The 16,664-nt window shown below is 39.3% G+C and overlaps 1 protein-coding gene across 6 annotated transcripts in view; it reads right to left on the reverse strand.

Moving 5' to 3' along the window:
* TJP1 (tight junction protein 1) overlaps nt 1-6,989 on the reverse strand; it is a 158,692-nt gene extending 151,703 nt beyond the window's left edge. For 3 of the 6 annotated variants that reach the window (XM_054516195.1, XM_036389294.1, XM_054516194.1), the window contains exon 1: nt 6,823-6,989. In XM_054516195.1, coding sequence (XP_054372170.1) covers nt 6,823-6,989 — 167 coding nt within the window. The remainder of the gene's footprint in view (nt 1-6,822) is intronic. The other 3 variants (XM_054516198.1, XM_054516197.1, XM_036389297.2) reach the window with 3 other exon arrangements.
* Nucleotides 6,990-16,664: the final 9,675 nt, after the last annotated feature.

Genomic DNA, 16,664 nt, shown 5'->3' on the forward strand with positions numbered 1-16,664 from the left:
TTTCCTTATTTTGGATAACACTTCAAGCCATTTTTAGGGCCTTACCCACAAATGTGCATTTCTTTAGGCTGCAAGTCTTTTAATGTTTTCTGATACTGAAAAGCCTTTATTAAAAAAAATTTAAAAAAGAAAACTACTTACATGGAAAAACCCAAACAAATACAAATAACAGGCTAATCAAAGTTACACAGTTTTAACAAAGAACCACACTAATGACATGTTTTAAAGGCCCTTCTGTTTAGGAGCTTCACTCTTTACAGCCACTTGAAAAAATGAACTTGCTGCCACTGGAATCCAGCTATCATTTCATTCTGCTGGAGAATAAATTATGGCTGTTACTTGTTAGCTTCTAAGATACAGGAAAGTCTTTTTAAAGTTACAAAGTATAATTATAGAGAAGGAGCACCACAATTTATCTATTCCCTCCAATCCTTTACAAAATCATTAATTTCTAGATCTCTTTACAAGCACATACAGTATTACTTAACCAACCAAAGAAAAATCCAATCAATACCATTGATATTGGGAATTGGGAAGCTTTGCACTGTATGTACACCAAAGGAAGGATCTGAGGCAAGATATCCATACTGACAGCATCACAGGGGTTTTGACTCTGGTTGAAGAGGAGACTTTGGGACAAGCACAAACCAATTAAATACCAGCTTCTCTGGGGCCTCCACTCCTGCCATAGCTCTAGCAAAGGGAAGCAGTAACAGACCTGGGACAGACTTGGATAATTTTACCCAGGCCTTGCAGAATGATGGATACAGCAATGAGACTCTCAAGAATCCATTTCCAGTAGCACTCATGTAGTATTGCACAGGAACTCTTTCAAATACTAGTGATTTCCACGGTGAGTACACCTCTAAAGTTCAGAATATGAAGTTCCAAAATAAACCCATGTGAGTGCAAAGCCATGAGAAAAGGACCAAAGTGTCTTAAGATTGACGCAAAATGAAATTATTAAAAACTCTGAAAAACATCTTTTTAAAATCCTTCTCTCTTTTGAATCATGTTTTATGTTCCCAAAGTGTTCACTGTAATCAGAGAAACAAACTTTATTCTTTTTAAGTGAATACTGAAACTCTAATACAACGTTCCATGGTTCTGGCATCTGAACCTTAAGTTTAAAAAAACACTTATTAATAAAATTTGCTGCATCTGATTGTCTCCTTTCAACTTTTATTTGAATCTTTGAATTAAGACAATATTAATAGCAAATTAAAAAGTGAATTGCTAAGTCACTGTAATACCTGCATCAGGAGTATAGAGGAATTATCACAGGCTAAAGGAGAAAAATACGTAAGAGCCCTTTTAAAGTATCTGCAGGCCATCAACTACTTTAAAGCAAGTACTCTTGAACAAAAGCCTAGGAATGAAATGCTCAAGGAAGTCTAGGGCTTCAAAAAGTAGAATATAGCATAAGGATCTTTGAAGGTAGTGAACAATTCCTGACACCTTGCTTTAAATTTGCTGTTTCTGTTCAAATAGTGCATTTGATATTCTGGAAACATAACACCTTTTTAATTGAGCTCATCACAGGAATCCTAAATTAAGGCACCCAATTCATTAACTTTTGAAAATCTTAGTCAAGTAAAATGGAACCATTTTGTATATCCCACCTGGAGTCTGAGGCCCTTATTTATTATCCACAGTTCTTACAACGGTTTCATTGACCTTGACTTCTTCCTGATCATATATCACATTACATAACCATGACTCTAAATTATTTCTCTAGTTTGTAAAATAAGCAAAAAACCCCTAAACTTTCACTATCTGTATTCCACTGACAAGCACAGTAGCCTAACAAAATAATGTGCAACAGTGACTTCAAGGTGAAGTGTCATATCAAGGGCTAATGACTTAATACATATTATAAAATAATCAGATGGTCTGAGTATAACATGAGTTTATGAATACAAGTGATATTTATATTCTACTCACATATAATTACTATTTATAACCAATTTCAATATTACCTGATTTTTTTGTAGTTAAATTATGTCTGAAATTGCTACTGTCATCTTAATTTCTAGACAGACCAGTTACATTGAAAATTTTTCAAGAACTTCCTAAACTCTCTTCTTGTTCAGTGATTAGAATTCTGAACAATTTTATAAAAGTCAGCATCAGAGTGTTTAAAAAACATGTCTTGAAATGAGACATTTTCTGTATTTGTTTTCCAGGTGCAGTATTAGTGCTGGAGTTAATGCAGAGTGGACAAGGTTTTGACAACTACACAGCCTCAACAAGACTTCTGTTGGTGACATAATTATTGCACTTTTCACATACTGCTAGTTGCCTGCCTATCCTATAAAGAAAGCATTTCAGCTCTTTTAGCAACATCCAAGGCAAACTTCTCAGAAACTTCTGCCTCTGGTAGCTACACAGATCTCAGCTGGGAGATGTATAAAATTCCCATAATTATTATACCTCCCATTAGAAGCCAAGCTTCCTCAGCACCACCAAAAGTGAGGACCCAGGCTGGGCTCAGCTCAGTGTGATCACTGGCTTCTGTCTCAAACATAAGGCTGGAAAAGCTGACATTTACTCCCACTGACCAGACTGAAAATCCTAACAATTACAGTTACTCAATATTAATATTTGTTTGAGAAAATAAAAGGCAAGTTTGAAACAATGCTAGAGACACTGAGCACTCAGCTGCAGTGTTGAACTCTTGTGCACCTCTGCAAGTATGTTGATATTAAGGATGGATCCTTATCATGCCTCCCTCAGGAAAAAAAAAAAGTATTAATTAACTTGCAACATAAATAAAGCTTTACAATGAGCTAAACTGAAGTTTTTATCCTCATTTCAAACAATATTAACTGCAACTAGTAATCAAAAATGGAAAATATCCATTCTGAAGATCTGTACTTTTCCATAGAGCTCTGTAGAGACACCAAGAAGATCAATCTTTGATGTTTCTTTCTCCTACATTAAGGTGACATTTTCCATTATTTAATTATACTAAATATGATGCTTCTTGGAACATAAACAAACAATGACACTTTTCTCCCTAGGGATGGTCCTAATGATAAAACAGACATTCTTCATTATAAGCCTGGGCTTCTACAGCCAAGACCCAGCTTAAAAACAAAGACTCTGAGACAAGAAAGCATTCAGTGCTTAATTCCAGACACGCTGGTTACTCCTCACTGATTTCAATAAGTTTACTCCTATGCTTGAAAATAAATGTGCCTGTGCAGTATCTTCCAAGAAGCAGCTATCATTTAACATCCAGGCTTCTATATCACACATTCTTTTAACAATAGCACCAAACAGGGGAACTGGATCCTGTCAAAATTCAAATTCTGTAGCGCACTGCATCTACATTCTTTTCTGTAACCTAGACTGCCTCAGACAACTACCAATCATTCTTAAAAGAATGTAAATATGGAATAGTCTCGCTCATTTCCATAATCTCCCCAATGAAAACCTATCTGAGCTTTTTGCCTTTTTCACAATGCTCACTCCCCAGCACCAAACCCAGGAACTCTTTCAGAGTCAAGGCAAATGCTGTAAGAAACGGAAGGGAACATTAGTGACAGAACTATTAGAATGGATAGAATTTCCTGTCGGGGCTTTTGTTGTTGTTTTTTCTTTTTCACTTGTTTATTTATTTGCCCGCTATCTTCTCCTTGCAGCAGAAAACCGCAATCATCAGTTTGACAAGAAATTATGTTCTACCTGTGTGACTCCCCTTAATAATGTGATTTGGCATTTCTCTACTGTAAAAGGACTCAGGTTGCACATCTTGGGATTTCAGAAAATATTTATAAAAATTTACTATTTTTAATCTGCAAACTTCCAGTTCAGCTGTCAGTTTCTTCTTGACCACCTTTGCAGATGTTAGTCCCTGCTGCACTCTACCTGTACTAGCAGGGTTATGATGGTGGGTTTTGTATCCAAATGCTGTCCCTTCAGCAAGAGGATTAAAAACATCCTACTCATCTCGTTTAGGCTCCTACATATTAGATTACAACACTGCACACACACAGGAAAGGGTCTGAATCAGCAGTTCAGGACTCCAGCAGCTTCCTCCAGCACTGAGTCCAGAACTACTGCCCCAAGTAAACCTCATCATAAAATTACAAACTCCATACAAAGCAGGTTTCTGTCTCCTCCATCTCCCACTGCAAGCCTGTGGCATAGCTTCCTTCTCTCCAATTGCCTGGTTTATTCTTAGCCACTTAATAACTATTTATTCTTAACCCATTGTGAGACATTGGTATTTTCATCGTGAGACATTGGTATTTGTAGCTCTGCTTCCATGCATCACAGAATAGGACATACACTTTGGTGGGGGGGAAAGCAGGAGAAAATTGGAGTGACAGATGCTCCCTAAAGAAATAAAACATTGCTATTACCTTTTTCATTTTCTTTCAGTAGGATTCTGGTGGATTATCTCCACAAACAAAAGGATGAGCATTTTAACCCTTTTTTATTAAATTATATCTTCATTTCCACTTACAATATGGATTCACACATCAAAGAGCTTATGAATGTCATTGGTTAAAGAGAATTTTTTAAGTTTTTAAAAATAAGCAAATAAAAATAGATTTAAAAGCACCCTCTGACTATAGACGGACTTGATTTATGTGTTTTCTTCAGGTATTTTTGAGATTTCCAGTGATACAGTATTGGAATATGCTTTTGATTTATGTGTTGTGAATATACACAAATATTGCATTGATTTGAGTAACAGCAACATATTTTCTCTTTAAGATTTTCTTAATGCATTATTTGATAAAGATTGTGCAGAAATAAGAAAAATTAGCATGACAAAGTACCTTTAAGAACTTCTCTAAGTGCATCAGAAAATAGTATTTCACCCATAAGCATAAAATCTATCCATACAGATCATGCCTAATGCTATTAAAGTTCTTAAAGAAAATGAGAATATATATCATGTTACCTATTAATAAGAATATCCCAAAGACATACTTTTAAATGCTCAAGTAATTCACACATCTCCCTAAAATTAAAAAAAAAAAAAAGTTTGCCTTTTTCTTTAACATTTTTAGTCAATTAAATCTTCACACAGCATTGCATTGCAGCAACATGATGCCAAGTTGGAAATGTTATGAAATGCAATGCTTGTGGTATGTATTAGTGTGGAGACACTAGAATATTTTGCTATACCTCAAAAAGCACAGGATCTCACCATGAAACAGGACAATATAGAGCTGATCTAACTCCAACTGGAGACAAAGTAGGAGTTGAATCAGGTCCTTTCAGATGTACTTTTAAAGCACACAAATACATATAGCTTTCCCTTAACATGCCAGCAAACAAAACACTTCCAAGAAGACATACAAAATATTAAAGAGAACCCTGTCATAATTACATTTTCCATAATTAAACTTCTCAAAAGATGTAAGACACAACTGCATTCACTGCTGCACACAGGCAGGAGTGGCATTTGAGGAGAATAAAAAAGGTATGGTACACTTTATGTAACTTACATAATCAGAATCAAACCACCAAATACATTGTAAAAACATCTGATTAAATGTAATAAAACTTATCTGCATGATAACATATTTTTGTCTAAAACTTAATTTGATTTTTTTCTGTACAATCAGGATGAACAGAATCATCAAACTGTGTTCTATCTGCAAGGAATACCAAGATCTGGAATTAATGACAGAAAGCTTACGAGTTCTACAATATGTTTCTTCAATTGATACATTTTCCTGACACCGTCTCTACTGTGGGGAAAAGCAAAGTATTAAAAACCCAACATTCTACAATTCATGTAAGGGCCATTTTTGTTACCACTGCTGACACGAAAATATTTTTATTTGCAAACTATCTATGTTCAAATAAAATGACCTATCATGCCTTCTCTGATGCTTTACTTTGCTTCACTAGGGCCAGGTAAGTACAGTGAAAGAAAACTGTATGACCACTACCACCTTAATATTACTCCTGGCTCTTTTCAGATAAGAAATTCTCAGTGTACAAATTTGTGATTGACATCTTCCTCTCAGAAGATGTGACAATATTTCCTCCTCACGATTTGTCCTGATGATGACACAGGTCCCGCTGCTCCCATGGAGCTAACAGTGGGCTCTTGCCCGCCCACGAGTGCCTGGGTATTGCAGTGCCATACGCCTGCCGGTGCCCTACTCACCCACATTACACCACTATACTTTAATACATTTTTCATAACGTGTTGTTGATTCACCCAGAAAAAACAGTTCAGCACACAATCAGCAAGCACAAAAGGAGTGAGAATCAGTGAGGGGAAACGCAGGGTTTGAGGAAAAATGACCATATTTGAACAGCACTACCTCTGGCGCTCACTAATCTATTGGACCTGCGTCCCCTTGTTCCCATTTTCTCGGTACACCTGTCAGCAGCAGCAGGGGCAGGGAATTCGGACCCGGCTCTGCACAGCCCGGGGCGGGAGCACACTGCGCTACATCGGCGGCAACACTCGGGCTGTCACGCAAGCGGAGCCCCCGCCGGAGCCGCTCCCGCGCCCTCAGCCCGCGCTGCCATTGCCGCTGTGCCGGTCCGGCAGCGCCGTGCCCGCGGGAGCGAAGCCTGCTCCAGCCGCGTCCTCCGCCGGGCCGGGCGCGGACAGCTCCGCCGGCACCGCCAACGCCTCCCGGCGTTTCCATGCGGCTGCCGACGAATCCGCCGGGAACTTTGTGCCCCGGCGATGCCGGCCAGGAGCCGCAGGCCGGGTCTGGGCACGGCGCCCCTCATGTCCGCGGGGACCCCCCGCCGCCGCGCCCGCCCGTCCCGCCGCGGCCCGCGCTCGGCCCGGCCCGGCCCGCAGTGCCCGCGGCCCCGTTTGTGCCTACTCACCACAGCTTCCTCTTTAAGGGCATCAGACTGCCCCTGTTGGAGGCGGTCACCCCTATGGCCATCTGCAAGACAGTCAGGTATTTCTGATACTTCATTTTGCCGTCGCCCCCCCTGTCCCTGCCTCGTCCCCGCCGCCGCCACCGACAGAGTCTCTCCAGCCGCTGCATGCAATCATCAAATTTTTATTTCCAGGCATCTGCCGTCCCTGCGTCGCGCTTCTTCCCCTCCTCCTCCTCCTCCTCCTCCTGCCGCGCTCCCTCTCTCTCTGCCCCCCCGGCTCACGCTCTCCTCCTCCTCCTGCCGCACTCCCTCTATCTCTGCCCCCAGCTGACGCTCTCCTCCTCCGCCTCCCGCCGCGCTCCCGCTATCCCCGCTCCAGCTGACGCTCTCCTCCGCCTCCCGCCGCGCTCTGCCCTCCCCCGGGCCCGCGCTCCTCTCCTCCTCCCGCTGTCGCACTCCTTTCCTCGCAGCCCCCCGCGCTTTTTCCCCCTGACCCACAGCCGCGCCTCCCTCTCTCCCGCCGCGCTCCCACCGCGCCTCGCTGCCCGGCCCCGACCAGGCCCCCTGCTTCGCCTTCTCCTCACCTGGGCTATCTCGGGGCGGCCGCCGCCTCCCCTCGCCCCCGGGGCGAGCAGGCCTTCCCCACCATCCCTGCCCGCCGCCGGGGCGCTCCCGCCCCGCTGCCCTCCCCGATTACCTGGGGTATCCCGCCCCCGCCCATGAGGCGCAGCCGCCGCGCTGCCCTCCCGCCATCAGAGGCGCGCCATGGCCGCAGCGCTGCCCGTGCTTCGCCGGCCTCGCCTCTAATCCCATTAGCGCCTAGAGGAGCCCCATGTTATTTTAATCGCCCTCCCGCCTCACGGTCGGTTGTGGGGTCGCAGTCACCGAGCGGCGGGGCAAACGCCTCACCGCCTGCGGGGCGGCCCCGTGAGGGGAAGGTCAGCAGGAGGGTGGGGTGAGGCGAGGCGAGGATAGGTGCGGGTGAGCTGAGGGTGAGGCCAAGGGGGCAGCGCGTCCCGCCAAGTGTCCCTCAGCAAGGGCGGCTGGAAGGCAGCTCCTGCCGCGGGACCACAGGAGCCACCCGAGCACCTGCACGGGCAGTCGCGCCTAAAAACCCTGCTAAGGCCACAGCGAACAGGAAGGCAGCCCCCTTTAAATTGTTTTATTTCCATGTGAGGAAAACAACTGAAGTGTGTTTGAGAATCATATGGTGATAAAGCCAGCCTAAAAGTGTTAAATGATTTTAGAGGGGTGCCCACCTTCTGGGCGCTTAAGCACAAATAGCTGAACACGTATCTGTGTCACGGCCTCAGGTGTGACAGGTATCTGTGTCATGGCTTTAATCTGTTCTGTGCCTTCCTCCTCAGGATCAGCACTACCTGCAGCACAACAGTGGTGTCTGAGAAGCGCATTTGGAATAAGTTCTAACGCCTGGTACAGTACAATCAGAGACCCTCAGTGCAAACATCCCTGAAGTGAGGGGTAGCACCTACCTGGACACATTGATCAATGGTGGTGGGAAACACTTTGGCCTGGGATACCCTGTTTAAGCATATAGATAGATATTTTGCAGAGTGCAGATAAGAACAAATCCATGCTGAAGTAACAAATTTTCATTAAGTTGCAATAACGTGAATAGTATGAGTTGTAATCCTTACCCAGAGTTGAAGTCCTAAAGTGGCACTGTCAGCTAGGAAGAAATAATGTGAATAACATTGTCACTTGATGGCTCAGAGAAGAGCATTTCAGGGATTTTTTGTGTGTTGAATGTATAATATATACCCCAACACTGCAGTAGGCTGCATTCTGCCCAGGCCTATTCACTGCACAGGAAGCAGAGCAGATAAATGCAATACTTACAAGCACAACAGATTTTAATTAGAAACACAATAGTCGCATTACTGTAGTTAATGAGTTCAATGGCCTTGCATTTTCAGCCAAGAAATCTGATGTGCACAAAAGTATCACAAATGCTTTAAAAAATTCAAATGGCAGTTTGATGTCCAGTGTGAACGTGTCCAGCTCCAGCTCTCAAGATACTGTTAATGGGTACTTGGACTTTGAAGAGCTCAGGCATTAGAAGCAATGAGGGATAGCTAACTCGAAATGATTAGGAAGATTAAAGGGGTGGCATTAATTGTTGTACTTAAACAATGTTCTTAGTATATTAACTGGGAAGTATATATCTTATATACACAGTCTATCAAATTAGTTTGAATACCTGTAGAGATCTTACTTTGCCTTAAAACCAAGAACCTGTTGCTTTCTCCTTCTTTGTATCTAGTCATCATTAGCTGGCTAAAAAACCTCTTGTTGCCCACACATAAGAGAGTAAGCATGGGCTGGGTTTTGATCTCAACAACATGAACAGAATGATAGTGACATTGTAATTGAAGATGTCAATTACATTTGTGCACTACTATTGAGAAAATAATATACACCTTAAAATGGTAGGAAGGGCTGACTAAAATAATGATGAGATTGTAATAGTTTAAATATTGAGTGTTGTTATTATTAAATATTTGAATGTAACATTTGCTAGTTATAAAAATTCATCTCATATAGAAATTCTTCCCAAAAAAATCTAGTCTTAATCTGGTTGTAGTGGTGAAAATTTTGTAGATCTTTGTAGAATCTAAGGATATGGGATGTGAAGTTTATTTGAAAGCTGATAAACCTGAAAGAAACAGGTAAGCTGTCAGAGGTTTTTACTTTGTAAAAGAACTGCGTATTAGAGGAGCTCAAAATTTTGCTTTTTCATTTTCACATTGGCAAGTTTGGGACATACATTTGTTTTAAGTATTTATCTACAAAAGAGTTAAGAAATGTGACAGCAGTACCTTACAGAAAGACTTAGAGTGGAGCTTGGGTATATATCCAAAACCTCTTTAGAAATCTCTGATGTGATTCCTGTTCCTAATTCAATAGGGATTCCTAAATCTATTTAAATTTGCTGAATAATGACAGCTATTCCAAATTTAGCTCTAAAGTTTTCAACTATTATAGTCTATCCATCTGGTATTAACAAATTAACTTATGTGCACTTTAGGCATCATCTTCTGTACTTCTTGATGTGCATACAGAGATAAAAACCAGTTATGAATGAAGACATTTTATCCTCTAGACTTAATTGGCATTATTTCTGGTTTTCTTGCATCTATTCCTTCTTAGTGTGGCTCCATGATATATTGCCTTTCAGAACATCTTGCTTTAAGCACCCATGTTTTGCATGTATGCTAAAAGAGTAAAAAGATCCTGTCTTTCTTGCCTTTTAGATGAACAGGCTATTTTTAACAGGGGTCAATCAGCAACTTCCAGATTAGAGGAAGCATTTGGACATCCCACTGTTATCTCCCAGGCCTGCATGGACCTGTCTGCTGAGCTAAGACCAACATTTCTGAGGTAGAGATCTGTGCAAGAGGCTCTCTGATGGTATTTTCTGTGCTCCACCAAACCCCTTCTGTCTAACCCCTTCTGTCTCCTTCACTGCAGAGAGCTGCAACACCTTTTGAACCTAGTGTGTGTTTTAAAAACAATTAATTCCTCTTAGGTTAATACAGCTGTTTCATAGGGTTTTTTCAGTACAAACCAAGCAGAACCATATTAATTTCTTAATTTTATTTGCTCAGGTAACTCAGCTGCAGACTTTACCTTAGAACAAGCTGTACAACCTATTTCTTACAGTGTGTGATGCCCTGGCCTCTTCTGAAGCCTGTCTCCAGAATGACCTTCCAATGCACCTCCTGGCTCAGAGGAGCAGAGTGCTCTTTCACACAGTTACAAGCTGCAATGCTGTGTGTGACTGCTACACTGAGTGCATGTGCTCTTGGCACAACTCCACTGATGATTATGTGGGTACCCCAGGACAGTGGTGTATCCAGAAAATTGATGGAAGGAGCCTGAGAAGGTAGAGTTTAATCCCGTGCATGGTGATTTTAGGCTGCTGTCACTGCAACTTAGAGGGGGCCACTGAGGAGCTCCCATCAGCTGTAAGACTGAGGAAGTGTAATTGTGGTGTAAAGCTATCTTCATCCTAAGTTGTGCCTCTCAATTTTTCCATCTTGGTATTGATAGCATAAATATGAGATTCTAGCAAAGGCAAAGCAAGATTTTTGCATTATCTACCCCTGCAGACTTTAGATTTGATTTCAGTACAGCTGTCACTGGGATTGCAGAACCTTATCTTGCTTTCCCCTTATCATCAGCCCATCACACAACCCTGCAGTGCCAGTTGTCACTAGCTGCCATCCTTTTCAAACTCTCACCTGTGTCAGCTTTGGCTGTGCTCACAGGACAAGGGGAAATTTAGGTCTGACTCAAAAGGCTCTTTGGAGACACTATAGAAATGCACTTTTAAAGTGTTGGCTGTACTTAAATTACTTCAGATAATGTTTTTCAGCAAGAGCGTGAGGAAAAAGAAACTGCACTTCTAACTGGCATAGCTGTGCTGGTAAAAAAGCAAAAATACTTGTTATTTGCTGATGTAGCTTGTTTTGTTTAACAAACCTGTATAAGCTACTGTTTGGGAAAAATAAAAAAAATAACTTTACCAGAATAACTGGCATTTTTATTAGTAACATAATGGTTGCATCAGCAACTTCTGAGGGCAGATTAGACCTTAATGGCACATTTCAAGCACTCAATTGCATTGATTTTTAGGTTTGCAAAATTTATTAGAACTAAATCAAATGTTAAATAAACTTGTTGCCAGTTTCTTGGAATATTGAATAACTTCTTTTATTTGAATCTTAGGATAGAGTTAGTTCTAGCTGTACTGTGCATATAACAGACACTTCTAATAACATCACATCATCTGTTCCATATAGTTCTCAATACTGTGCTGCTGTGTGTGCTGAAGAATTAACATTTTGTTTACTTCCAGGAGGAACCCGTTCCCCTTGCTGACTTTTACTCCAATGAGTGATAAAAAAATCTCAATACATGTCATGTTCTTTGCTTCTGTGGTATTTAAAATGGTTTGAGAAGTTTTTATTACACAGTTCAGTTGGTAAAGTGGCAGAGTTGCAGACTGATAGGATACAGTAGTGACATTAAAACGTGACATTCACTGACTGATCTCCATCTCTAATTTAATCAAAATGTTCCTATTTACTAAGGGAGGTTTTTTTAGTAATGTAAATTTGTATAGGTAGTCAATTCTAGTAATAATATTAATAAAGATTTCCGTTAAAGCTACTGTAACAACTTCCTTCCTATTTCAGTCTGTCATCTGTAAACTTGTTACAGCTTCTATTTTCTTTCCAGAAGAAAAAGTGAGGAATCATATCTGTCAAAGACAAAACAATTCTTTCGAATCTACAAGTTTGTCAAGTGCAATGACTCTGGGGTTATTTTCTCCCTCCTCAAAAGTGTGTTTGTATGTTTCCTAACTGCATTTAAAATACATAATTCTCTGACTTTTTCTTATCTACTAGGGCTTCTTTATACTCACATTAATTTATTGAATATAAAACAAAGGGTTTTTTCTTGCCTCTTATGCTTTTTTTCATAAAATGTGTTAAGTGAAGATTATGTAAATATATATATATATATATATATATATATAGAGGTACTTACAGTACCATCATAAAAAAATAAACAGAAATGCTTGAAGGAATTTTCCTATGGCCTTTTACTATGCAATTGACCACGTACACAAAGGGAAGTTTCCTCATTTCTTTAAAGTGCCTTCATGATAGGCTGGCTTGACTGGTGGCAGAGAAATGTGGGTCTAAGTGGAAACAGTAATGAACTGACACAGTCATTTGAAACTACCTTGCATTTTCTGAAACAGTTCATCCTGATCATTTATTTGGGCTGCCAAAATAAAAAGACGTGAATAATTTTGCTTTGGAAGGAAAGAACGTTCACCTTGTTTCCTCAGAAGAAGAGATTATTTTAAGAGAATTTATTCACAGAATAAATAACTTTACTCTGGATTATCAAGATGAAAGGGTTTTCTGGAATAAGAAATTGAAATATTTACAACAAACTTGTAAGCAAGTATATCCCTGTTTGACTACAGTTAGGGCATTTAGAAGTGGTTTTCCATAAAATAGTATTAGTGCTCTTCTATCAAGTCTGATGTGGAATTGCTTTATACTATTACAAGCAAATTTTAAGTTACTGCAGAAATTACAATACTATTAAAGTGAGGAATTCAGGCTAGACCAAAGTGGACTTGTACAGCCACTGTCCAGTGGTTTTAGATATACCCATTCCTTGCAAGCTTGTCATGCTAAGATTTTGCTCTTAAAAAAAAAAAAAAAAAGAAAACCACCCGAAGTCAAAATTATCCAAATATCACATTGTGCCTGACAAGCATGACCCTCTCACAGGATAAAATAAGCTTAATGTAGAAAAAAATAAACATATGCATGAATTCCATTAGTGCTCTCTGATACGGCTTATTCATGTAGAAAACTACTGGAGGGAAGAAATCACCAAGCATACAATTCCAATGTGAGATGCACAGAGAGAGAAGCGTAAGTAACATCACCTCCCAAAAAAGATTCTAAGGAGTAGACTGCCATCTGCAACACACAGATCTAATTAATTAATCTTGCTAACTGTGTATTGAGGCTCTGTAACTCTGAGGTGAAGTGTGATCAGACCTTGCTATGATTTTGGGATGTGGAGTGGTTAATAGCTTTCATTTTTAGAAGCGATGCCCGATGGGCAAGCCTCCAAGCACACAACAGTAAAAAGAAAATAAAAGATTGTGAAAAGCAGGAGATAATTACTGTTCCCCAGAGGAAGGGTGTAAAATTCTGAAAAACAAAAATTCAAAATATCACAGGCTGAAAAAGAAATATGGCTGTCTGAACTGCTGTGGTAGTTGTGTTATAGAACCACTGTGAAAAATCTGGAACCAGGACCAATGCAGTCCAACCATTCAATTCATGTGTTTGCACTCAGTTGTCTAGAAAAGCTGCTTGCTTTCCTTGCCCCTTTTCAGTTCAATAGTGAGTTTTGTGCATGGCACCTGTACACATCAGGATAAGTAGATCAAAATGACAAACTAAAATTTAAGGTGTTTCTCTTGCCAAAATTTATGAACATGCCTAATTTTATAAATTATTTTTATGTTATAAATAAACAAGTCTAACTATAATTTTTTACAAGACTATTAATATGAAATTTATAAATTCAGAGCCTTATTTAGCATCTTTTTAATATCTTTAATTAAATGCTGATAGGAATGTTTCCACATTCGTGAGATGTGAGTCTGAAGGTTAGATGGATGTTTCCTGAATGTATTGAAATTGTTTATAATCTGAGTTGAAGACAGTTTTATATGTCTAGTTGAATATTTGCACAGTTATCACAAATATGAAAACCATTTTTCACTTTCAAGAAGAAAGTTGTTCTCATTAGAGTGTATAAAGCTTAGAGTGTATAAAGCTTTCTCATTATCATGTGTGTGACTGTTAACGTTATACTATTTTAATCAGATTAGCAGTACAATGAAAATTAATGTAATAGGATTTGCTATAATTAGAGGCAAGTATACAGTAATCTACTATGAAAAGAACACAAAAATGTCAGTGGTGCTCATTACAGGGATATTGTTTATGGTAATTATTCAAATGTTCTAAAAATCATGCTAAGTCTGATTTTAATCAGAATATTTTTTACACAACTTGAATAAAACAATTCAACCCAAAAATGTTATTTCTGTTCAAGCATTACTCTTTTATAGCATGGAAAGAAGAGGAACCTATGACAAACAATTTTTAAAATGATGGACTACAGCTACTCTTTTCATTGTCCTGTCCAAATAAAAGATATCATGAAAATGAAGAGTAAAAATGGTAAAATAGTGATAAACAAGATTTTTACAACATAGATGAAGAAACTAAGTGCTCAGTGTTTATCAGAATTAGTATACCCCAAATGTACCTGTAATTCCAGTGTAGAGAAACCTACATGAAATTTGGCTCAGATTCCAGATCTGTTTCCCAGATGATTACTGTTCTTATATACCTGTCTCTCATAACCTTCTCATAGATCATAAAATATAAGATACACAAATGAAGCCTAACAGGTGGAAATTAGGAAATGAAAAGCTAATTTAAAATATAGCTAAATGTAATAGCAAAATCTTTGATGCTGCAGGGATTTTTTTTGTGAGTATCTGGGACTCCACGTGGTGAAAGCATCAGCCTGACCCCAGCAGGGTGAAGGGCTGGTTCCTAGGATGTCACTTTTGCTGTCATCAGTAATTAGCTGATGCCATCCCTAGTGCCATGGCACCCTCTCCTACTGGAGATTCAAAATGCAGTACTGGCTCACAGTGTGCATCTACAAAGCTTTCAGAAGTCCAGTATGAATATTTTCAAGAACAAAAACCTTATGTGGAGAACAATCTGCAAGATCTGGTCCTTTAGTCACTGAGTTTGTAATTTTGGGAAAACAGCAGAGGTAGCACTTATAACATTGCAGTGAGACAGAGCTCTCCCATTAAGGATGTGTATGTGAAGGGGGGGTTATATATTAAAAAAAGAAAGACATGAGAGAGATAAAAATCAGCTTAAAGGAACTCTCGAGCCAAAGTTTTGAAAGTGTTCCAATTAATGAAACCTTAGCTTCAGACAGTATATGTCTGGGTATCCCAATTCAACTTTGTTTTATTAAAAATATTTTATATTAATTTGAACCAATATTTTCAATGTGACAAAAATTTAAGATATGTCATTCTTTCAGGTCTATGCAAATGAAGAATATTAAGCAAGACTATCTAATATGATAGAAAGACAAAATAGATCTGTTAATACTAGGTACATGTAATTTTGAATATCAAGCATTTTTTTACTGCATTGAATACATAAGGGATTTACATTCATCTATCTTTGACTAACCAGTGTCAAGGCTTTTCTAGATTCTATTCAGTTATTTATAAACAATAAAAATTAATGTGCAGATCAACGATCTTGCTATCAACCAGATTTTTGTATCAAAAAGCAAATCCCTGTCCTCTGCTTTAGAGAAGACACAATCAATTCTAGCTTCTTTTATACACTGCAGTTATTGCTACTTTTGGCATAGATGATCTGGCTCCAAATTTGCTGTGAGTAGACCAATTTTTTTCTTCATTTTCCCAGTATAAAAATAAAACTGCTTTTATGGCATTCCTGATGTTACACTATCAAATTGCACAAGGCCTTCCATCCTGGGGAAAGCAGGAAGAGCGAAAGAGAAAAGCAGGTAATTAAGCAATTTGGCATTCCCCCACTTAGAAGAGAGCACAAAGTTTTGGATTTGTGTTGTGGGGTGTGGTGTGAGTCAGTCATTTGGTTTTAAGCAGAATAATTTAAGAATAGAAGAATTTTAAGCAGAATAAATTAAGAAGAATAACACAAATAATGCACTGGTAAGGTTTTATCTGGTAATGTAAATAGACTTAGCTTTTGCTGTTATGGCAATTTATGTAACATTTTTCTGGTTTATATAATATTTCCCTTGCTTGTTTTTGGATATTAAAAAACTAGAAGCCTGTACAATACTGTTGGACTACATTTTATTTGCCCAATTTAAAATTGATTATTGCCTTAGTATTCTCTAATACTGCAATATCTCTACTTCCTATCATGTTTCAAAAACAAATTAGCAGAAGATATGAAATGAAGTTACATTTCAATATACTCTCTGTCCTTTCCCTTTGTTTGCCTCTATTATTAACATGTTTGATTGGGGCTTTGGAAGAAAAGAAGACCATGTTGGGGTCAGGTGTACTCAGCTGGCATAAAATAACAAGGCCACCTGGAAGTGATCATTTCTACCTTGTGAAGGTCTGGTAGCATCATCGAGTCCTTGCATTTTGGTGAGTGTTGGGAGCAGTA

The sequence above is a fragment of the Molothrus ater genome, chromosome 13 (assembly GCF_012460135.2).
Source record: "Molothrus ater isolate BHLD 08-10-18 breed brown headed cowbird chromosome 13, BPBGC_Mater_1.1, whole genome shotgun sequence".
Taxonomy (NCBI): Eukaryota; Metazoa; Chordata; class Aves; order Passeriformes; family Icteridae; genus Molothrus; species Molothrus ater.